Genomic DNA, 25,905 nt, shown 5'->3' with positions numbered 1-25,905 from the left:
TCAGAGTGAATCCTTAAAACTTTTAAGTGATCTAATTTCTGCAAATGAGTTAATTAGTTGAGGTCACAACAAATACATCAAAGCACTGAAGGTTTACTCAAGATGTTAAATGAATTTATTTTACTTTGTTTCAGTTAATGGGCACATCACTATGTCTTTCTCCTACCAAACTGTCAACTCCTCAAAAGAAGAGGTCATTTTATTTATCTATCTTAATCAAAAAATTACAGACCATAAGATGTTTTGTATTCAATAAATTTCTATTGAACTGAAATTTCATGTCTTAGCTCTCATAAAATATTTTAGAAATTAATTTCCATAAATGACATCAGCTTCTACAACTTTTTTTTATAATTAGAAAGTGTTGCTTATGATTCAATAATCATTTTGTTTCATCTTCTTGATATCCAAGTTGTTCATATCCAGTTATGCTGCTTCCATTTGTACAGTATTATTTCTCATCAGCAGATTACATATTTGAAGGTTATCCATTTGCTGTTCATATTGGTACTTCAACTTCCTTTCACTTCTGTGATAATTCTTAATCATTGTACAATTTCTTGAAGATATTTATCTACATTTACTACCTTCATTTGAATTTGTCTCCATCAAAAGTTTTAAACTTTTTAAAAAATATTATGGACTCCTCCTGTCATTTGGTTGTGAAGTCTATGGGTCTCCCCCTTCTCTAAATAACTTTTAAAGCTTAAATTTGAATGAAGGCACAAACGAAACCAATTTTATTGAAATATAATTATAAAAATGTTTTTTTAAAAACTTCATGGATTCAAATTTAGAAATCCTTGGTTTGGATGATTTAAGCTGTAAATAAGGCTTTGAAACATTATTAGCACATGGCTTCAAATCCTTGGCATACAGCAATATGGTATCAGGTATTTGCTAAAAAGACTAGCAAAAATGGATAAACCTTTTAGCCAAATCAAATACTATACAGGTAAGAAAATTAACAAAAAACACAAAAGCTAAAATCACAACATCAAAAAAAAATCAAAATTTATTTATAATGCAGCAGTTATAAGCCAACAAAATGGAATTTTTAAAAAGAGGCTTATCTACAGTATCATCAAATACAGAAAATATAAAATAGATTATCTTGATAATCTAGTCTCACAAATGGAAACCAAATTTGCTAGAAAGGTATTACCAGAGGGGGAAAAAATTCAGATCCAGATAGATTACAGGAGAATCCTATCTTTTAAAGAATGATTGATACTAATATTTTAAAGTTTATAAAAATAAAGAAAAAAGCATCCTATTAAATTTCTTTTATGGAATTAATATAGTCCTGATAGTAACACTATAGAAGGACAAAGCAAAGAAGAACTAGTTAACAGCAATTCAAAATTTTAAAATAAAAACGTGTTAAACATAATACATAAAAATAATTTATTGTTATAACAAGGATGCAAGGACAGTTCAACATTTGGAAGGTAATCAATAAAATCAATCATATTAAAAACATTTAAGAATAACATAATTATCTCATCAGATATAAAAAAAAAACCTTTGATAAAATCAATCCTGAAAATAGCATCCCATTGTTATCAGAACCCTCATGAAGTAATATTTAATGAAGTAATCCATAGAAGAAAAAAGCAAGAAATCTCTAAGAATTCTTCCAATTTTAAGACTGAAAAAATATAAAAGCAAATATTAAAATAGTCTATGAAGACTAACATTACCCTGAAACATTCTGGTGAGCAACAAATAAAATTTGATGTATAAAAATAATTTCCTAGTTTGGGACTCCATGGGAAATTATCCTTAATACACAAGATGATGTGTCTTTTCCCCTATCTGATACTTTCATCTAAGAAACAAAATTTACCCAAAATAGTAAAAATACATATTAATCTAGCAAAAATAAAAAAATTAAAAGGTAACAATTTCTGTCCTCAAACTTGGAATAAAGGAAAACAATATGCTATCCTTCCAAAAATCATATACTTTTTTGTTTTTTAAAATACATATATTTATATATGTAAACAAATAATTGAAACACAATAAATAAGAAACATAAAAGGTCTATCTAAATTTCTTCTTAATTGAAATACAATGTGAATAAAGGTGAATAAAGACTCTTACCTGAATGACAGCACTAAACCAGCAGGTATTTCCAACATTCTTTAGCCCAACTGGGCAATTGTCCTGTCTTTTCCTATCATAAGGGTTTGGAGAATCACTCCACACTTCTGTATGCGTCCTCTTTAAACTTGCTTTATTTTCTGCTATGCTGGCTTCAAGGACTCTTAGAAAGTCAATAAAAAGAAAGAGAAAAATGTTACTATGTTATTTAATACAGAACTATGTTATAAGATATGAGTTTGAAGTTTAAAAAAAAATTTTTTTCAGTAAACCTAATCAAATAAACTAATGCTTATTATAATACATTTTGAAAAGAGGTTCACATAGAAAATATCTTCCTTGAATGGCATCTTGATGGCAATCATGAAAGTTTAAGTAAAACTTGAATGTTCTGACAACATATATTTCTAAATTTCTCTATAAAAAGGAAATTTCAAATACCTAAGTAGATGAAGAAGAATACAGTTAAGTAAGCATCGTAGATATTAAAACATCTCAGTTTTAGTCATAGTTTTGACACTAGTAGATCTATAACCTTAAATAACTGACCTCACCCTGCTGGGTTTTCTTGCCTTCATCCATATATTGCAAGGTTTAGAGTGGATCTAATTTCAAATGATTCTGCCACTTATTACTAAGGCAACTTTGGGCAAGATATTCAACTTCTCTGGGTCTGTTTTCTCATTTGAAAAAATGTGAAAGATAACTCTTCTTTTCAGCTCTATGAGCCTATAATTAGAGGATCTCTTGGGTTCCGTCTAGCTCTAAAATTCTAAGACACCTAAATGAAGAAAAAATAAATATGGCAATGTGCAAATTACTTGGGACAAAATAAAATAGATTTATTGACATCTTGAATAAGTCTTATAACTTTTTAAATCTTTAAAAACATTAATATGCAAGATGTTCTCTTTTCACTACAATTACTTGCTTTACACAATCTGGCACTGAATTCACAAGATTTAGATACATATTCCTTAATTCTTTATCATGAAATCACACTTTTATCATACTGGAAATTAGAGACATAACTTTGACAACCTATTTTCTCAAACTTAACCTTAATTATAGCCCCTAGATTTCCCAAGCGTCTACATCAGATAAGTTCCTGTAAAGTATGGGCTAGTTTCCTAGAGGGCTTCAGAGTTGGCCAGAGTCAGGGTAAATTAAAGTCCTTGGTCTTTAGGGGTAGAAGTGAAGGAAAGAGACAAACTGCCACAAGACTTGCCAAGATCTCTCCGGGATCCTGGACTCCTGAGTCCAGCTTCTCTTCTCTCCTCATGCTAAGGCCAAGTGACTCTGGCCCTTCTTTCTCTGCCCTCCAATCCTTCACTACAATTATCTTAACGCCAAACATTCAGCAAGCACTCAACAGTGAGAAGAGCCATTTATCCAAACATATACTAATAGTCATTGTCTCACATCGAATAGGTAATTAGCCTTCAGTGCTTAGTTGTCTGATTCAAGCATACCTTTTTGGAGTTTCAGCCCTCTATAAATTCCCAGGCCATTGAAGCGTATTTTCCTCCATATTTTTGGATAAATTTGACATTTTGTGATATATGTCACTAGAAAAGGCTATTTGACAATATTTTACCTTCATTTTTGAATTTCTATAATGCCAGAAAAATTCTGCTTATGATCACAATGAAAACATCAGAATTTATTGATCCCTCAATAAATGCAATGTAATTTAAAAATTCCTAAAACATGTTCATGGTGGAGATAAGCAAAAACAGATATTTTCTAGTCTGATGAAAATGTTGAGTCAAGTAGATTCACCTAGAGTCCTTTTGATAACAGTTTTGGTATAGCTTGTGGTATAGTCTTAGTATTTCCTTTTCCTACCTAACAATATCCCAGTTTGTAACCATGACAAGCATGTTTTCCTCACTGTAAGAAGAGTTAGCAGCTACTTTTTTTTTCAAGAACCCTTTCATCTGTTCTTGTAACTTTAAGAAACCTATGCCACATTAAAAAGGAGTCAACAACTCTTATATAGCCTCTTTATAGTTTTTAATGCCTTTTCTTTTTGTTTGAGAATTAATTGGGGTATTTCATAGTAAAAGTTCATTAGTCTCAGTGTTGATGTTTTACTTTTAACCATACTTTGTATGCTTCAGTGCATCATGTTTTATAGTTAGCTTGACTGATCCTTGAAATGCTTAACTTCCCCTGTTATTCCCTACTTCAATATCTTTAAGAGAATGAAATGTGCTCTTTAAGAGCTACAAGTTTGGAGGTAAAAATATATCCTTAAAAACATGACAGAAATGAAACATGGCATGAAATTCACTGCTCAGTTAATAAAAAACAAATGTTGGGTAAATTAACCAATTTGTCTTATCTGAATCAACACGGTATCTTCATTTTCCAAGTCAAATGTTAACAAAAGTACATGCTTGTGATCATTACCTGATCACAAAGTGAAATCACATAAAAATCATTGTTCAAATAATGGTAATATTTCTGTAATTAAAGCATAGTATTTATGAAAGAGACATCTGCAAGTCACAGGTGCATTTATCAGGAATAAAACTCATCAGAATACTTTTGGGTGACTCACATAATATACCAACAACACAAAGTACATGTGATTAGCAGTCTTTACTAATTTGAGTACTCACTCCCATGTAGCATCTTAAATATTTGATTTCAATTTATGATATAGCTTCTTGTATGTTTTAAAGAAAAAAACATCCTTTCATAACTAACATTTTCATAACATAACATAACTGAACTATTTTAAAATATATGTCTATTATAATTTTGCTTTATTCAATTTAAGAGACAACCTTGGACTCACTAGCAAATGGATAATAAATCCTCCTTACAGACTAGAAATTTCCATTACAATGAAAATGTAAATATATGTTCACCTACAGATAATCTAAGGTTATCTAAAACCACCATTAGTTTTCCTAAGTATTTTTAATTTCTTCATTAATATACTTGAATTTTAGAAATAAAAGCTTTTTAAGAAGACAAATATAGAGTTCAACCAGAAAATATGGATTTCTAATTCCATTTTTGGTCTATTATTTATTCTAAAACTAAAGTAACATATCAAAACTATGTGTTTATAATCTGCAAAATCAGCATTTCAAGGGACAACCTTAGCTAGGAAGGTAGCTAGCAACATAAAAAGTACTTTGTAGTGACTTTTATTACATTTTGAAACTCACAATTCCTCCCTATGGGAGCAAATGTCTAAATTCATGGTGGGAGTCAATGGGAGAGTATAACTGAATAGATATTTATTTCTGTATCCACTTACCAAAACTATGCGTTTTGAAGAAAATGAAGTTACTACATATTGTAGATTAAATTTGTGGGGAAATGATTGACATTGGACTGACTTGTTTGGTTAAATTGTCATTTTTAAAAAATCTTTTAATGATTATCTTAAGGACAAATAAAATTTTATGTTTAAAAAATAGAAAGTGTATTTTATTATTGTATTTTTATTAGTGCTTTAATCAATTAAAAGATAGGGAAAAATTAAGATACTCAGAGGTCACCTAATTCAAGTCATAGCTGAATAAATATCTCTTTTACATCATACCTAACAAGCAGTCTTTCAGTCATTGTTTTAAAGACCTTCAGTGAAAAAAATCTATCACTTTTGTTTGACAGCCCATTCCACTTGTAGGTAGGTAGTATATGTCAAGTAGTTCTTCCTTTTATCAAAATCTGTATTGGTCTCTTTGCTACTTTACTGATTGCTCTTAATTCTGCCTCCTGAAGGCAATAAGCATTTCTTTGGCTCCATTTCCCTATTTTCTTTTTCATTTCAGTGCTTCTTCTACCAAAGAGAAAGTGTTTTTATATTCCTTCATATCTGGAAAAAATGGAAGTTATAAAGATCTTGAGAAGGATAAAAGGATTTCATTCTTATGAAGGAGCTCATGGGGTTAGAGGAGGCAGGTTGACAGGGACTAGTATAGATTATTTTCTGATGAGCTAAGGATAATAAAAAGGCCTACTGACATAGAGTGAGGGCCCTTCATATCTAGATGATGTTCCAAGATTGCCTAATCATACCTTACTAATGATACTGTAGAAAGGCAGTAAGGCTGGAGATGTTTACTTGAGTTAAGTGTTATAATGTCCTTGGTGAATATCCTTTTTACATTATAGCTAATTAAACCTCTTTTTAACATCCTTCAAGTATCTCATTTTATTCTAATACCAGACCTTCAACTGTGGGCTTGAGTCAGATCTTTCCAACATAATACAACAACATACTATCATGCAATTAAATCACTAGTCAGAACAAGTTGTAATGAGGCAAAGATCATGAGGATCTTTATTGGATATTTCCATATGGATATTTCTAAACTTAAGAGAGCTATCTTGTAAATGAATACTGTTTGTCTTAAAGGATCTACCATATTTTTCTACTTTTGAAAAAAAAAATCAAAGAAAATAGGTTAGTATACCATAACATTCTCTCTGCCACCACCTCCTCCCCCCAATACATATATGTAACTCAAGACAGTTGGGAAGGAGGGCAACTTCTTCCTCCTTGCTGTCTCTTCAAAATCCTAGGCCACTGAGGTTAAGCTGCCAGGCCTCCCTCCAACCTTTCCCCTTGCTCCTAGACCTCATAGGGCATCATGACTGCTGACAGCACTTTGATTGCCTGTGAATCACTAACTCTAATCCCTCCTCTGAGATTAAGGATCACCCACCTTACCACTGTGTCTTAAATCTTTTAGGCCTTATTATCTTCTCTGCTACAACATCCTCCAAAGAATCAGGCATAATCATATAACCTGATTTACCCTTAAAATCTGCCATCTAACGGCTTCCGCTGCTACTTTATGAATTCTGAGTTTTCCCATCTGCCCTGTAGCTGAATTTTCTCTAAATTAGAATATGAACAAATTTTTTTGGGAAGAGATATCCTTTTGCTTCTTCTGTTTGTATTTCCAGTACTTAGCACACTGCTTAGCATATGGTAAGCACTTAATAAACACTTTTCATTAATTCATATCCATTTTAAATATACACAGTGTTGTAAATGCTATTATTAAATCCAAAGGCAGATTGCTCATATTTGATGATCATTCACATAAATTAGATACTAATCCCACTAAAGTTGGAGCTAACATTCTAATCTCTTATGTTGGAGCTTGAAAGCATAATTACATGGATTCTGTCAGGAAGCAACTAACTTCCTTGTAATCCAGCTCTAGTGCTCTATTCTCCCCACTATGTTCTTTTTGTCATCTAACACATTACCATAGTTATATTCTTGTGTTCTCTATTTCAAGTAGGAGGAAAGGAACATTCCAAGACAGAAAAAGTTCATTATCTATGTATAGAAAGTATTTCCTAAAATTTATGGATGGAATACTGCCTACACATGGTTCTTTTTCAGTATTAGCAAAAGCAACATTTATTAATATTTATTAAGTGCCAGGAATTATGCTAATTCCTGAAGAAAGAAAGAAAGGCAAAAATGTAATTCCTGCCCTCAAGGAGCTCACATTCTAAAAGAGGAGACAACATGGAAACAACTATGTACATACAAGGTATAAACAGAATAAATGGGTGGTCAGCTGAAAGAGAAGGAAAAGCCTCTTTTGTGGAATTTGAGCTGAGGCTTATAAGAAATCAGTTAAGTCAATTGAAAGGACATTCAAATGTGATAAATTTACTATTCCCCTTCCCTAAGGATTGTTATTCTTGAAATAATTCTAGCTATTTAAAATAATTCAGGAAAAAATGGATTACTACATATTCACTAAGTAGTCACTTTTATAAGGTAGATAAATGCAAAGTATGGCTTTATAGTAAAAATACAATAGCTTTGCTGATAGCCTTTAAAAGAACAATAAAATATTAGAATATATTATAATAATTCAAAATACTACTCATGTAATATTGGATAAATGGGTTAGAGCACTGAGTCAATGAAGCCAAGTTGTTAGGTAAACTTTATATAGAGGAATAAAATGTTTCAGGATCCCAAACTATAGAGCTGACCTCAATCTTACAAAAGTATAGTATGTATCCCAATAGGGACAAGGCAAAACAGATGACTTAGCACAAACTTATTCCTACTAGAATGAATGTTCGGATACTGGTGAATCAATGAATCTTTACATACATAAATTATGCTTATGTGGAAGAGTAATTTTAAATTTAGGGTAATTTAAAAATTGCTAATTTCTAGATAGGGTAATTTTATAGTTGTTCTAGATAATGAAAATAAATGAAGAAAGGATTGAATGAATAAATGAAAAAGCATTTTTAAAATTTTACTGCAGTTTTATTATCCAGTTTATAAAGTTAGATTGGTGTATATCACAACAGTTCTCCTTAATTGTATTGATATATAGTATACACAATACAAATCTCATCAAGGTTTAGTTTAAGTACATTACTTCCTGCTTGCTCTTTGATAATGGAAGGCAGTTCACTTAGTGCTTCCTGATAGTGTAGATATTTGGTAAGGCCAAAGACATCAAGTTTCCTATCAAGCTGTATCATGGTTATCAATCAAGATATCAATGAGGACACCCAGGGAGTGCTTGTGTTATGAAATCAGTAGATAAGAGCATAAGTTCTTGACCATCAGGGAACAAGGATGCCAGTCTTCTGAATGCAGATATGAATGGCTTCCAATGCTTTCATCCTGTGTAGGTAGCTGTAACAATGTAAATTTCCTGGTGTATCAAGCTGCAAAAGTCTGGCATCTTCTCTTTAAAAGTTGGGGCTCATGATTCACATCTTAGACTTTGGATAACCAGATGTTAATGTATTCCTTTAGGGCATTAGGAGCATTATGTCCCACAGAAACAGAGGGCCTCTTTGAGACTTCACAGCAAAATGAATAATCTGCCTCTTCTTAACAATGAAAAAACAAACTCCTATAAGGCCATCAACAACATGACATTCACTCCACAAAACTAGTTACCACTGGACACCAAGGCCTCTCTCTAGCTTTGTTAGATTGGGCACTGCAGTAGTGTTAGCCACAGAGCTCCCTGGAATTGCCTTTCTATTTCCTCATTTGGGAAGCCAAAGACAGACTCAATGAGAAAACATGGCAGTGGGGGAAACTAGAAAAATTATTTATTAAAAGCTATGTGCCAAGCACTAAGGAGAAAGATAAAAAATGGGAACTATTACTGAAATCCTGGAACTCATATCCTAATAGTAGAATACTTCAAAGAGGATTCAGCTATGGGGTAGATGAAAGTCTTTAGAGTTCAGTAGCAGAAAAATAATGACTCATCTTTAATGTCACTTCCATTAATTAAAAAATCCATTTCTGATGTTGAACCATTGGTAGTAACAATTTTGGTGCCAACTTTCTTTTCTGGGTCTTAAGAGGATTTGATTCACTTAGCATATAAGGCAGAGTTCCCTGCTGTTTTCCAGCTCCTTAATGGTAGTTAAACCAATTGAGGGTATTGACTGTGATAGGAAGGAGAGGAAAGGTAGTTGCTATTCCCAGGGCTTTGGGATTCAGATCCCTAATCTGTCTCCACCCAGTTCTGAGAGGAGACTATAGTCAAGGTGGCAACTGCAGTAAAATTCACTTGGCAGATTCCTAGACTACCTCCTGTTTCTGCCTTAGGGCAACTTGCTGTTAGCCTATCTGTCTATTATAATTGTTTAGAAAACCAAACTCTTTGAAGCATTATAAACAAAGCAAGTTATACTAACTCTTCATTTTAAACCAAGTGGCTTCATTTTTTAAAAGTTTTGAGATCTCTCTCAATGAAGAGATTGTAGATATTGTAGATATGAATCACTAAGGACAAGGAATATCACATATTTGCTTACACAGAGGATAGGTATATTAATTGGTTTTGTTGAAATATATTTTTCTTCTTCTTCAATCTTTGTTACACTGGAAACTGAGTGGATGCCCATCAGTTGGGGAATGGCTGAATAAGTTATGGTATATGAATGTTACAGAGTATTACTGTTCTATAAGAAACGATGATTCCAGAGAGGCTTGGAGAGACTTACATGAACTTATACTATGTGAAGTGAGTAGAACCAAGAAAACATTGTACACAAAAAAACAACAAAATTATGCAACAATCAATTTGGATGGATGTGACTCTTTTCAATGAGATGCTCAGGCCAATTCCAATAGACTTAGATAAAGAAAGAGAACCGTGGACTGCAGTGTGGATCACAACATAGGATTTTCACTTTTTTTGTTCTTTGCCTTCTGTTTTCTTTCTCATTTTTTCCTTTTTTGATCTGATTTTTCTTGTGCATTATGATAATTGTGAAAATATGTATAGAAGAAATGAACATGTTTAACATATATTGATTACTTGTTGTCTTAGGAGAGGTGATGTGGGAAGGGAGAAACAATTTGGAACAAAGTTTTGCAAGAGTGGATGTTAAAAAGTATCTTTGCATATATTTTGAAAATAAAAAGCTATTATTTAAAAAATAATCTTTGTTACAAAGAAAGGCTTGCTTTCAATAATGAAAATGAAATGGCATCAATAAAAAATTTTTAAGTTAAGAAAAATATCATAAATCAAATAAAATAAGCCCTTTTGGGAGAAAAGAAAAGTTCCTGATCTTGAGGACTGACATTAGTATTATATCTTCAGGATTGAGGTTGCTGGTTAATTTAATATTATAGATTAGAATCTTTAAAAATAATTTTTATCAGGCACTTCAATACATTGAAGTTTTGTGTATATCTTCCAAAATTGTGTACATGTACTATTATATAAAGAGACACCTATTTATATATGATGACTCAATGGATATAGCCCTTGGTCAGAAGTCAGGAAGATCTGAATTCAGATTTAGCCTCATACATTCACTAGTTGTATGATGCTGAGCAAGTCACTTAACCTCTGTTTGTCTTAATCCACTGGAAAAGGAAATGGCAAATCATTCTAGTATAAACTCCATACAGGGCCATGAAGAAAACATGACAGAAAAAGTGAACAATAACTTCTACTATATAAATAATGATATGAAATTATACAAAATTAGAAATTAAAAAAAGAAAGTATGATAAAGATCAAATAATATTTGATCCTAGAGTCAATAAGGATCCTGAAGTTTGATTAGAAAAATGACTTTGTTAGACTCACACTTTAGAAAAATCATTTCTAGCTGGGTATATTTGAATAGTGAGAGACCTGAAGCAAAGAAATCAATTAGAAGGTTATTACAATAGTCTGGCAGAGAGGTGAATAAATGGAGAAGGGAACTGATGTTAGAAATGTAGAAGTAGAAATGACTGACAAGATTTGGGAACTAATTGGAAATGTGGGATTCAAGAAACTGAGGAATCAAGGATAAAGTAAAGGTTGAGTATTTGGATAAGAATCATAGTAGACTAAAAGAAAAAATTGTGAAATTCAGAAAAAAGGATGGATTTGGGAGAATAGGTAAGGAGTTCTATTTTAGACATGTTGAATTTAAGATGCCTATTAGATAATATCCAGTTCAAAATTGCCAATAGGTTCTTTATAACATGGGACAGGAACTAAAAAGAAAGATTAGTCAATTAACCAATAAGCATTTATATAGCTAGACATTCTGCTATATATTGGAGTTATCAAAAGAAAAAGACAAATAAAATCTCTGCTACTAAAGGAGCTCACATTTTAATATAAGCAAAAGAATATAAATATGCACATACAAAACATATAGAAAATATGAAAAAGATAATCTTAAAGGAAAGAGAAGTAATAATATGGGGGGAGGGAAGGAGGCAGGGGCTGAGAATCACCAGAAAAAGTCTTTAACAGAAGAATGGGTTCCTGAGTCTTGAAAGAAGCCAGGGAAACTAGGAGTTAGAAATGAGGATGGAAGGAATTGTGGGCATGAAAATCACCAATATAAAGAAAGGCACACAGCAGATAAAGAGTTGGGTGTGGGAAACAGCAAGTATGCAAATGCAAATATAGCTAGGCTGCAAAGGTTCAGAGAAAGGAATAAAATATAAAAAGACTGAAAAGGTAAAAAGGGTCCAGACTATAAAGGACTTTAATGGCCAAAAGAAAACTATTTAAACTTGAGTACACCTGACCTAAATTAAAATGTAGTTAGGAAATGTTTACCCAAAACAAAACAAACACATAGATAAAGTTTATTTGTGGCTTTCTAAGTCAATATGGGTCCAAAGATCAATTTCTGACATTACTGTTCTAGGCAACTGAGGTACCTTATTTTCCATGTCGGTACTAATAGTTTCCAAATATTCATGATAAAATAAAATTCTCATTTGAGAAAGAGTGTATTACATAAAGTGGGCACTCAATAATAAGTAAATGAATGACTGATTCTGAGAGGTCAAGATCTTACCATTAGAAACATCATTACAAATATCAGTTATCACTGTTCACTATTGGGTTTATGAAAAAAGGAAATTTATTATACTAATGCCTTCATTTTTAAAATATTTTCTTTTAAATACCTCTACTTGACCCACTTATTTTAAACATATTTACATGAATTTATAAATGGAGATTTTTTTCAAGGAAACCAAATTTAGAAGTCCTGCTCACAGATGAATGAAATATAAAACCTTAACAACAGATCTTAAGATGGGTATATAACCAATCAGCTTTCAAGCACTCTTGGAAAGGAAAATAAAATATGGTTTTCTTTAACAGATATAGATATAAACACTTGAACAGAACCAATAATTTTACTTCCAAAATGCTAAAAACAAACAAAGAAAACAAAACAAAAAAAACCTAAGCTAGCTTTTGCTCAATTAATATGTTTCCAAACATGGTCTAATATCAGATTGATTTTTTTTCTTGGTTACAGAATAAAGAACAATTCAGAAGCAAACAGGCTAATTTTAAAATGCAGTATTGTTTACAATTACAGTAAATATGTGATTCTCTACTGGGGGATTTGTTATTCTGTTAATTTATAAAAATGAATTAAAGCAAGTTCTATTTCTCTTATATGTACTTTATATATATATATATATATATCTGTTTTATATAAGTTGTATTTTTACCTGCTAATAGCTTGCTCCTCATCAGTAATTCCAGTCTCCCTGAATGCCCTGTTTGATTCTTCCAAACTCAAGGCAATTGCTCTCTGAAGATCATCTTTATCATCTCCAGTGAGATCAATCACATCTGAAAAGCAAAACTATCTTTCTCAAAATTAAAAGTAAAACAAGATGAAAGGAGATTCTTACATAGAAATTAGTCTAAATGTAAATTATAAACTAAAGCACATACCTTAAATTCCCTAATTATTATATATAACCCACATATTGTTTAACAGGCATAGCTTCTAAATTCTACATGGATACTTAAAGTTAGATTTATGTCATAAACATAATTACCTTTCTCTAATTTCTGAGATCCCTATGGCAGAAAAGTCACTTGATTACAACATGTAAAACTTAACTTTTTATTCCTTTTTGCTACCCCCCAAAAATTGGGAATACAAATAGGAAGAATTATTCAGCTGATATAGATCTCTTTGGTAGCAAAAAAAAAAAAGTATATCAAAGCACTTAAATTTTCAAATATTTCTTTTCTAAGATGTTATAACACTTAGAAAAAAAATTACAGGTCAAATTCCTTTGGTATCAATATTGAGTACTTATTTTAAGGAACTTTATTATATCAAAGCTCAATTCCACCATCTCAATTGTTATTCAGCAAAACTAGAATAAATTAAATATTGGATACTAAATAATATTTTTGTAAAATTTACAGGATAACATATATTTAATGTACAAATTTACATAGAAAGATTTAACAGGCAGATTTAAACAAAATCAGAATGCTACTCTCTTCTCTATCATCTTTCTGGTTCCCTTTATAACAAACATAAAATTTTTAAGTATTAAGCATTTCCTCCATACATATCATAGGCATTTGTGAACAAAGTAAAATACAGTAAGAGAAAGTTACTTAAATTTCCCTGAGGAAAATGAACAATCATTCTTTTGACTACACTGCTACACTTTGTTCAAGCTGCACTCAGCCACAGCGAACAAAATACTGGAAAGAATCATAGAATCTTGAAAAGTTGTGGTCATCCAACCTTCATTTAAAGAACTTTTGTGAGAGGGAACTCTCCACTTTCTAAGGAAACCCAACCCATTTTTAACTGTTCTGATTATTTTAAAGATAATCTGCATATTTAACCAAATCCTGACTTTCTAACATCCACACATCCAGCCTAGGATTACTTTCCGAAGGCAAGCAAGAACAAGAAATCTAATCCCAACTCGACACATATGAACACCTTTCAAATATGGGAAGATTTAAGTCTTTTCCAGGCAAAAAGCAAAACCAATTTGTTCACCTGCCTGAGTTTTGGTATCATTCACCATCTTAATTCAACTCCTCTGGACAAGGTTCACCTTGTCATTTCAATTCAGTTAAACATCTATATTGTACCCACTATTCACTATCTATATTGCTAAGAATAAAAAGACAAACATAAAACGCTCCTTGCCTTCAAGGAGTTTACCTTTGTGAATATACACCCGAAATTAATTTCTCTGTCTTCCCTGAATTACCTTAATCCATAGAATTGGAGGGAAGGATGGAGGGCCTAAAAATGAAATGGATCAGTAATTGATCTGATCCTTGCTCAGCCTTGATATACCAATGATTCTTTGTATCTGCTCTACTTTGAATGTACTGTTGAACTAACCTACTTAGAACTGACTAGAATTGGCTGAAATTTGTCCTGTGATTTACAATTCCCCCTCCCCATTTTATGATAAATAAGAACATCCTCCTTCCAGTTTCGAGAAATTCCTAGAAGGAACTGTCCCATCTTGTGTCCCTATAACCCAATTTCACTGAAACCCACAAACATTTCAGGGTTTGCCTACAGAACCAGGCTCCTCTGTACTCTGTGTAGAGGGTTCCTAGAATGCATGTCTTTACTTTCTCTTCTTGCTACTCCATTCTGGTTATCATTTCAAACTCCAGTCCATATTTCTTGGTGGTAGCAGTGAGATCTGACAAAATTAAATGGCCAGAGATTTCTGATGTGGGGCTATGCATTAGCATGGATCTGTGTCTCCCACCTGTGTCTTATTTCTGTCTGAAGTGGTACTCACCATTCCATTCAGATCCTGAACTTTCATCTTTTTCAGTTGAGTTTATTTTATAAGAGAAATATTTGGTACCCCACAGAAAAAGGAAAGGAAAGATCTTCTCTGGGAGAGCTCTTAGGTAATTCCTCTGATCGTTTTGAGTACCCCTGGTAAGCCAAAGTTGACAGATTCTTTGGTCACAACAATTCCTTTTGTGTTCTGGCTACTTGTACTGGAGCAGTTTGTTCTCTTTGGTGTAAGTTCCTAATACCCCAATGGACTTTAAATCATTCAAAAATGATGCCCCTCCTGTAAGGGGGTGGCAGCAAGCCACATATCATTACCGCATGGTCCCAAACTTGCAGATATCTGACTGGCAGAAAATGACCAATGATCCCCTATTACTACTGGCCAACATGGGGAATTTTTGATCAGGACAGGAGAAATTATTTTAAGAAATGTCTCAAAAATACAATAGTAAGAAGGTTAAATATCTGGAGTGGAATGCTTCTAATAAGTGATATTTGAGACCATGAAGCAAAAAGGTGAGAGTAATCTAGTTTCTGTTGAGGAAACTCTCAGCAAAATGAAATTAGGGAAGGGAAGGAGGAAGGGACAGAAAGGAAGAGGAAGGGGGAGAGGGAGAAAGAGAGAGACAGAGGCAGAGACACAGAGATAGAGAGAGAAAGATAGAGAGAGAGTTGAAAAAAGTATTTAAGGACTTATGGGTTTGCCGTATGGTAGAGCCCTTCCCAAAAAATTTACCTTCCTTTCTCCAGGAGGGAGAAGAAGCTCATTAAATGTATATCCCAATTTTTTTTTTTTAACTCAAAGAAAGAACTTGGATCCGACAATCCTGCATATTTCAAGGTGGAACTTTGGTCATAAAGAAAATTTTCCCAGATCTGAGAAGACCCTATAGAATTTACTAAAGAACTCTAATCTATTTATAAACCTGATTTCCCTGACATTAGCCCAGTCCAAACCTTAGTAAGCCCAGGAGAAGCTAAGCATTGGTTTAGAGTAGCTGATTGAAAAAAATGCTAATACAGATATCAATAAGTCCACATCTTTTCAGCCCACTTTCAAAAGGCAGAGAAAGTTGGCAAGGCTCTTTTGAATGCCATTCCTACAGCTTTTCTAAAGACTGTAGATTGGACAAAAATTGAAACCTGCCATCAATTTTACAACCATTACCTTTTCACTGTTGATTCAAACTCTGGTTTGGAGCATAAGGAACCTGCCAAGTTCCTCACTTTTATTTCTCTTTTCATTGACAGCCTCCAAAAGATCTCAGTGACTTCATTAAAAGAAACATGTTAGACTGGCAAACTACAGACACATCAGTGTTACTGAATTCAGTTTCTAGATATCAATTTATTGACAATAATTTTGTGACATGACAATAAATTTAAGTTGAAAAATAAAATTACGACTTTCCATCTCAGCCAACTCCAGAGAGTATAAAAAAGAAGGATAACAGCAAGAGCTATCAAATATATCTCCCACCCCACCTAGGAATTCTAATTCCCAATCCCTTAAGTCTATTTCTATTCTAAAAAACTTGGACACTAGAAAAATGAATGTCTTCTCTTGCAGTACAAGCTAAGGAAGGACCACATATGACTTTCCTCCTTCCTACCTCCCTCAGGTCTCTGATATCTAGCCAGGACCTACCTCCTCCTTTTTGTAACCACTCTGTCACCCTCCCCTAGTGGGTGTTGTTACAACAACAACAACAATAACAACAACAACAACAAAAATTAATTGCAAAGGCTATTGACAGGACTCTGAAGACTGGAATTGGGAATGGAAATGGTAACTTTCTCATTGATCTCTACTTCCCCTACTGGCAATGTTTCCTTGCCAGTCTACAATCACACCATTGAGGCCCTACTCAATATCAAGGCTGTTTTGTTAATCTTAACCCTACTAGGTTCCCCACATCCTTTCCTTAGCATAATCACTGGGTTTTCTAGTGTGCCTCAGACCAGTACTGTTTCACCTCTGTTGTACTTTCATTTCTTTTGGGGAAGAAGGGAACTAATAGGTATGTACCTATTTCTGCTTGATCACAGCTTCTTCCTTGAAAATCTATCAGGCTACCAATAGAATCTGCCTTCAGAAGGGTAGGATTTCTCTTCCACCCTGTAACTCTTTCCCTCTCATACTTAACTTCCTACTTTCTCATGGTCATGGTTTCCTTTGCTGACTCTTCATGCTTGAAGCAGGTCTTCAAGTCCCTCTGGGCCATGTCCATGGTGTCTCCCCAAATGTAATCCATATAAAACTCCTCAATCTTTACCTTGTATCTGCCAACACACTCCAATCTGTAAAGCTATTGAAGGGGCTCACTCTTTTATAAGAGGCTATCTAGCCTTGTAATACACCTGTTTTTCCTTACAGGAAACCCTGTGGCCATGGATGGAAGTTAGTTCAGGATCTCTATGTTGTTAATTTTGGCTAATTCCCAGAGTCCTGACCATTCCTAACCTCCACATTCATCTCATCAACATACTCATTGGCTCTCCCCACTTTACAGTTAGAGATTTATTCAACAAGTCCTGTCCCCAGTCACAGTTTCTGTGGGAAGGGAATCAGCATACTTGGACCACTCTTCCCAAAAGATATCCAGAAAACCCAACCTTCTTTTCACAAGTCCTTAAACATGACCTAGTGGATCTTGTTTTTCCATCCAGTTGCATCCATCTACAATATGTTGATGATCTGCTGCTGTAATTTCCTTCCAATGCTTGCATACAAGATTCTCTTTACTTTTGCTTGACTTTAACAGGCACACAGCTTCAAAGGAGAAGTTACAGCTTGTTTGAATTAAATTTCTCAGTCATTACATTTCACTTGATAGCTTCCACTTGGATGTTATCTGGATTCAGGTCATCATGAGATTTTCTTGTCCCAGAACTAAATGCCAACTCTGCACCCCCTGTCACCTTCCTTTTTCCACACTGGTTAGGCCCCTTTAGGACCTCTTTAAAGATTCATCCTCTGATCCTATGGTAGAATCCCAGGCTGCTGTTGAACATTTGAAATCTGCTCTTCCCACTCCTCTTACCTTAGGACATCCCAATTTTGATCTTCCTTCTACCTCTCTCTGGTGGAGAGAGAGGGAAGAATATTCTAAGATTAACTCTCACAAAAACATCCGAAGAATCTTTGTCTAGCTGCTTACTATAGCTATTTCCTGGACTCTAGCTAAGATGATTTCCTGGATATTTGTGACTAGTTATGACTGTTTCTGATCTACTAAAAAAGAAAAAAAAAAGACTTCTGAAATTTTATTGGATAATAGTTTTACTATACCTGCTCCACGTAATATTTTGTGGAAGTTTTTCTTAATGCTCACCAGATTCAGCATTTTTCCACTGGCCAACTCACAGGCCTGGAGCTTCTCCTGCTCATGTAGCCCAACACTCTCCAATACTACAAGAGTCTCAATTCAGTCACTGTCTTACCCAAGCTTTCTAAAGGTCCTGATAGTGACTTCTCTAGACAATGTCCTTACCCCCAGAAATGATATCAGAAATCCTCTTGCTGGATGCTGATGTTTTCTAGTACACTGTTGGATCATGTTTGAGGAACTGGGAATATAATCTAGTTGCACAATATGCCATTATTACCACCACTGAAGTCACTGAGGCCATTCCTTTCCAAAGGCCATGTCTACCAAGCAGGCTAAACTTGGGGTAGTAGCTAAAGCTTGCCTGCTTATTCCTGGATCCAGAGGCAATATCTAAACTGACAGTAGGTATGCCTTTGGGGCTGTTCATGACTCTCAAATGCTTTGGAAACACGGGGGATTTCTGATGTCCTCTGAATGGCCCATAAGAGTATGTTGCCCACCTACTGGTCTGTTTGCTTTTGCCAAAAGTTATTGCTGTTATTAAGGTCCCGGGGTATAGTAAAGATGACTCTGATCATAGTCATGGCAACTCTTTAATATTTTGTTTCCTTTGGATATTGAGTGGATGCCCGTCAGTTGAGGAATAGCTGAATAAGTTATGGGATATGAATGAAATAGAAAATTACTCTTCTATAAGATATGATGAGCAAGCTGATTTCAAAAAAGCCTGGAAAGACTTACATGAACTAATGCTGAATAAAGTGAGTAGAACCAATAAAACATGGCACACAATAACAAGATTATGTGATGATGAACTGTAAAGGACTTGGCTCTTTTCATCAATGAGATGACTATAGGTAATTCCAAAAGACTTGTGATGAAGAGAGCCATCTGCATCCAGAAAGAGGATTATAGGGACTAAATGTGTATCAAAACACAGAGTTTTCACCTTGTGGTTGTTTATTTGCTTGGTGTTTTTTCCCCTTTTATTATAATTTTTCTTGCGTAGCATGACAAATATGGAAATATGTTTAGAAGAATTACACGTTGACCTATTGTGAATTGTTTGTATCTAGAGAAGGGGGGAACTTACAGAAGGAGGGAAAAAATTATCTTTACATGTATTTGGAAAAATTTTAAAAACTATTATATAAAAAAGAAAAAATATTTTGGTTCCCATAAGTGTTTCATAAAATATTTTTATTGGGACTTCTTCACTAGCGTTTTGTTGACACACAAAGAGACTGTTCTCACTCAAGATTCTATGTTATACATCTACTTGTCATCCTGCCATCTGGGGGAGGAAGTGGGGGGAAAGAGGGGAAAAATTGGAACAACAGGTTTGGCAATTGTCAATGCTGTAAAGCTACCCATACATATAACCTGTAAATAAAAGGCTATTAAAACAAAACAAAACAAAACAAAAAAAGACTAAAAATGAATCATGCCCTCTACCTCCTTCCTGAGATGAAGAATGAGATATATTTTTGGACATGGCCAATGTCAGGAACTCATTTGCTGAATTTACACATTTCTTATAACTATTTTCTTTTCAATTTAAAAAGTTGTTTGGAAGAAGAATAGGAAAGAAAGATAATAAATGCCAATAAAATAAATTAATTTAAAAAAAAAGATTCTATTGTTATAGTCAGTCATTGGCAGGCTACAAAAGGAGGGATGCAATAAGGATCTCTCCATTAGATTATGGAAAGGACCAAACTGTCTCAGTCCTGTCTGATTCATTATCCCTTCCAATAATGGCACATTTATATTCAATTACTCACTGGGGGCCAGACAAGCTAATATCACTGGTCCACAAAGACTGTTGAGGAAATTGCATCAGGTGGCTTTAATCCCTTATGCAGTTTGTCCCACTTGTTTTAAGTATAATGTGTCTAAACCGTTTAAGTCCCTGACTAGAAGCTTTTCTTTCCCCTCTTCTCCAGATGAAGTATGGCAAAATTGATCTAACTCAACTGTTCACCTCTAATGGTTATAAGTATTCCCTTAGGATTTGCATGTTTTCTTGATGGGTAAGAAGCATTTCTTGTTAGACAAGCTACTGCAATGGCAGTTGCCAATTCCCTAGTTTAAAAGGTCATTTCTACTTGGGGAGTTCTCCCTGCAAAATCCAGTGACAAGGGCTACCCACTTCATAACCCATTTAATATTTTCTTGGCCTATAATTCAGTGCCTATCTTTTGCACATCACTTAGAATCCTCAGACTGATTAAAAGAGTATATGTAATCCTAAAAACTCAATTATCTTTGGCCTTGTTTAATCTACAGGCTCACTCCTTGGGCAAGTTTCCTTATTTCCATATGAAATTATTATTTCCACCATTCTTACAAGAAGACTTTAATTACCACTAAAAGATACTTTCCTCTCCTATTATCAGGGCCCTTCAAAAATGATCAAGGAAATTCACTCAGTGTCAATCTGGGGGTCCTTGCCCACTAAGCAGTTATTGCAACCAGGTGACTTGTTGGAATACACGGAAGAGTTGTTGGATTACAAGGAACCCATCTGACAGTGGCTGTTGGAGATGCAACCCACACCTGCAGAATGGATCTCCTCTTATGAGAGGATGATACAAGGAAATTGAGGGGCAGTTGCTGTTCTCTGACTTCTCTGAGAGGCTGTTGCATTGTCTGACCTCTCTCCTCTTCCCTCTGCCTCCAATTTATTTCTTTCCCAGTCTGCAACACCTGCCTTGCAACTCCTTCAGATGTTATGATCCACAACGGTGGAGGCTCTCAAAGAACTGACCTGTCCCTTAACAATTCCCCATTTTTTGTTTTTTGCTGTTATTTTCCCCCCACATCATGGTCTGCACACTAAGGAATGTCTGCACACTGAGGAATGCAAGCAGCACTATCACTTCTGGATGGTTATAGCAGGTGTTGATCGAGGCAAACTTTCAAATGGAGAAGAGGACTATAGTCAGAACAGGCACTTAAGTCTCTCTTCAGTCTACTGGCTCAGGCCTTTGATGTGTTGGCCCATTTAGTTACCCTGACTAAAAATGTCTTATCGGTGGTGCTCAGCTCTCCCGTGAATTCCAACATGACTGTATCTACTAGAGTGCCATTTGAGAAAGGATTCTCTGGAACCTCAATGGAAAGAACTACACTAAGTCCTCCTGATGACTCTAAGCTGCTAAACTTCAAAATGTCAACTGTGGTTTCATCACTCTAAGAAGTAAAAAAATTCTTACTTCTGTCTGGTCTGCTGAACTTGGTGAAAGTTAAGGATTGCTTTAAGTGAGCTTTCTGAGCTTAGAAGCAGCCAACATCCAGAGACAATCATCCCAAGATCTTGGACAAGGGCTTAGATAGCCATAGCTTGCCTTCTTATATTTATTACTTGTGTCCTTCTTTGGTTTTAGTTTTCTTTGTTTGTTTATTACTATTAGTTTGACTTTACCAAATCATCACTGGATGATTTCTGCATTTACCAAGATTATGACTCCCCCTTCTAGCCTTTTCATTTCTTATTCGGAGGCTGCCTAAATCACTATATGCTGGGACTATGCAAAAGGTAGCCCAGCTAGGGAATGTCACAAATTGTTGTGCTGCACTTGCAACAATATTTCAATCTGGAGCCTACATATATAGCTTATCCCATCATCTTAGAAACTGGGCCCATATCTGACTGGCATCCATTCACTTCATACTAGAGCACTATAATTATTCATGCCATAGATGGTGATGTTGGAGATCCTCTAAGCTCTTGGAATAACCTGGCACCTGCATGGCCCAAGCTACAATCTTAACCTGGAAGCTACCGCTTTGTATTAGAAAGTCTTAAGGGGGAGGATGGAGGGACTAAAAATGAAATGAACCAATTAGTAGTTGATCTGAACCTTGCTCATCATCCCTACTTTGGCTGAAACAGCTGAACTAGCCTACCAGAGAGCTGACTAAAAATGGTTGAAACAAATCTTATAGTTTGCAGACTCCCCCTTCTCAACTTACAAAACAAGAATATCCTGCTTCCAAGTTCTAACAGTTTTCAGAAGGGACAACTCTTTCTCCTCCATAATTCCCAATTTTGCTGAAACCCATAAACAGCTCAAGCTTGATCTAAAGAGCCAGGTTCCTTTGTATCCCACTTGGAGGGGTCCTGATATGCATATATTTTCTCTTATAGTAAATCATGTTGCTAGTCAATTTGGTTATAGTCATATCTGGACTTTCAAACTCTAGTCTACATATTCTACTTGGGGTAGGGAAGGAAGGAAACATGTATATACAAAGAAGTATTGCACAAGGAAGTATGAAGAGGCAAAAAGAATACTAAACTTCATGAAGGAAGTAGTACCTAAGATGAACCTCAAAGGAATACAGAACTCCTACGAGACAACGATGAGGAAAATGCACATTCCAGACTTGAGGAGAGATAAGGAATCAGAAAATGGGATGCTGAGTTTTGAGAACTAATATCCACAAAATAAATATATAAGTTAGATTGCATTTCTTATGTAAATGTGTAGAGGGCCAGAACTCTGGAGAAGTATACTTGACACAAGGATACTTACAACAAGGTGTTAACTCAGTGGAATTGATGAGATAATGGTTCTTTAGTTCACATATATCTAGTATGATATAATGATATAATCAACTCCAGTTGGCATATAGTCAGTATGCTGTAATGATCTAATTGTAATAGGGTATTTAAAGGCTAAGAGAACTGAGGACATTGTCAGTCAGAGTGAACAGACTGTGAAGGAGACAATAAAGACTTTAGACTCTATTCTAGGATGGTTGTGGTGACTATCCTGCTGAGACAAAGGCCCATCCAGAGGACCTCCAGAAAGCTAGCCTGGACATTACATAAATGTAATAAAAAAGACAGATATGAGAAACACAGAGATAAACAGCTTGTTTTGAAAAGAGTAGAGTGAAAGCAGTAAAGATAAAGGTTCTAAGTGATGATGAAAAGGACTGCAGTAAATTGTTTTCCAGGAGCTAATTTATAAGTGACTGTTTTATGACTTGGATATGTATTGCTGGCAATCAAAGAACTAGGGATTCTAAAAAAATTACATATTAAGAATTTGTTTCACAGATGATAAATGATAGAAATGAATTTGTGATTTCTCAACCTAAATTAAAAGTAGATCACTACAAAAAAAAAAAAAAAAAAAAAAAAAAAAAAGGCCCTGATTGGAGGGAAGAAAGTTGAAGAAATTAGGAATCAAAAGATAAAAACAGATATTAGAAGCCGCATTCCACAAATAAAACAACTAAAATGTCTATATCCATTGAAACAAAAATTCCATTATTTGGCCTATCCCCAAGGAAACTACTGATAAACACATCCCCATGTATGCCAAAACATTTATAGCAACAGTTTTTCTGATAAAGTATTAGGAACAAAGATGTCCATCACTGGAAAATGAGTAAACAAATTGTGGTACATGAATATAAGGTAATACTACATCAAAAGATCTACATTAAATAATTCAGAGTGAAGTAAGCAGAGCCAAGAAAAGACTATGACTGCTATAATGTAAATGAAAAGAATAACCACAAAACAAAAGTAAAAAAAAAAATTAATGTAACAAAATTTTAAAGATCAAACATGCCTCAAATGAAGAGATATGAGAGAAAACCCTCAACCCATGCTTTCATGGAAGTGGGAGATCCACAGATATTACACACTGCATTTGTTTTTGGAGTTTTTCAATGTATTGATCAGCTATGCTCACTTTTTTCCTCTTTAAAAAATATTGCATGTTAAAGGGCATAGCTGTTCAGGACAGGGAGAAGTTGGGATATTGGAAATAACTATGATGATATAAGAAACAGAATAAATCAACAAAACATTTTTTTAAATTTGCATATTTAAGTTAGAAGGCAACAGAACAATGAAATTAATGGAACTTTGAAGTGACAAGAAAAAGAAAAGTACAATGGAAACAGACAAAAAATAACAGATGCTTTCAGCTGAGATTACTTGCCTAGGAACAGAGAGAGACTTTATAGACTGAGAAAAAGGAGAAACGAATTGGGGGATTATGTCAAGAATCGATAAAGATGGATGAAAAGAAAATTCATGTTGAAGGAAGGAAATGTTTTTCAGTCAAAAAAGAGACAATTTCCTAAGCTCTGAGAAAGGGGGCAAGGAAGACGATAGAGGACTGAAGAGGGAAGAGAAGATTTGCAATAATTTCTGTGAAGAGTGAAATGGGGAATCAATTAGGGAGGAATAAAAAATTCTGCCTTTCTGCAGTGAGATCCCAGTTAAGGTTGTATAGCATTCAGTGATGAAAGGAGTGTGAGAAGTATAGGATGAAAGGGATTCTATTCACTATGAACTGTACAGGCTCAAAAAGAATGTACAGGTTTGGAGTGGAATATGAATGGGCCAAGAGTGATGAAAATGGAAATAAATGAATTTAAAGAGGCATCTATTAGACTGTTTTTACCCAAATAGTCCAGTTTGAAGATAGGGAGAGAGGTGGTAAATGAATCCTGAAACTCATTCTCCAAGGATTGGTTCAGATGGATTTGAGTTAGAACAGGTCTGTGTCTGCATTTTCTCCAGGGTAGCTGGTAATGATAAGATAGAGTAAAGATTCTCAACTAGGTAAAAGATTCTCTCACTTCAAAACAATTGCCAAATTTATTAATCATTCATTATTCTACTAGGAAACTTAGAAGGAAGTTTTCCATACAATGTCCCAGTGATATGTGCTTCACTTAATGCTATTTAAATTTTTTTAATCGCCTGAATAAAAGCTGACATGAAATGTTTATCAAATATATGTATGTCTCAAAAATAGAGTAATGGCTAATACTATGGTAATTGAAAATCTAGACCCAAAAAAGGTCTTGCATTGTAGAACACTGGGCGCCATGTCAAATAAGAAAAAAAAAAAATTAATACTTAGGTCTTATACTTGGCCTAAAAAGAAAAGCACTTTTATAAGTACAAAATGGAAAATGTTTGTTAGATGGCATTTCATTTTAGGAAGATCTCAGAATATACAAGATTAATAATCTGAATTCTACCTTCAACTAACTTTGTGACCAAAGACAATTCATTTTTCTGAGCTTCAGGATTTTCATTTCTAAAAGGAGATAATGGTTGTGAGAATCAAATGAAATAATCCATTGTAAAAAGTATGTAAAGCAACTTGCAAATATTAAAGCACTGCATAAACGCCAGCTATTACTATTCAATTGGAAAAAGAATATTAATTAAACATGGGAGAAGAAATGGTATAACTCTATGAAATCTCAATGCATATGTTCAATCAACAAGTATTTACAAAGTGCCTACTAAGTTGCAGGCATGGCAGCTAGTGATGAAAGAATAGTACAACCTCCACAGACAAGTGGATACTGTGAATAATCTGAGAAAGAGATAACACAGGAAAATAGGGCTTAATTA

General features: G+C 34.2%; 1 protein-coding gene and 1 pseudogene across 11 annotated transcripts in view; both read right to left on the bottom strand.

Annotated features, from left to right (window-relative positions):
• Positions 1-25,905, bottom strand: part of USP25 (ubiquitin specific peptidase 25) — a 183,872-nt gene that overhangs the window by 109,607 nt on the left and 48,360 nt on the right. For 10 of the 11 annotated variants that reach the window (XM_031959178.1, XM_031959168.1, XM_031959170.1 and 7 more), the window contains 2 exons: positions 13,088-13,211; positions 2,107-2,269 (listed from right to left, as the gene is read on the bottom strand). In XM_031959178.1, the coding sequence (XP_031815038.1) occupies positions 2,107-2,269; positions 13,088-13,211 (287 nt within the window). Of the gene's footprint in view, positions 1-2,106; positions 2,270-2,655; positions 2,887-13,087; positions 13,212-25,905 lie in introns of those variants that run through there. The other variant, XM_031959177.1, reaches the window with a different exon arrangement.
• On the bottom strand, positions 7,644-12,289 carry LOC111720130 (annotated as a pseudogene).

This window comes from Sarcophilus harrisii, chromosome 3, assembly GCF_902635505.1.
Source record: "Sarcophilus harrisii chromosome 3, mSarHar1.11, whole genome shotgun sequence".
NCBI classification, from domain to species: domain Eukaryota; kingdom Metazoa; phylum Chordata; class Mammalia; order Dasyuromorphia; family Dasyuridae; genus Sarcophilus; species Sarcophilus harrisii.
This window is presented reverse-complemented; position numbering and strand designations above follow the sequence as displayed.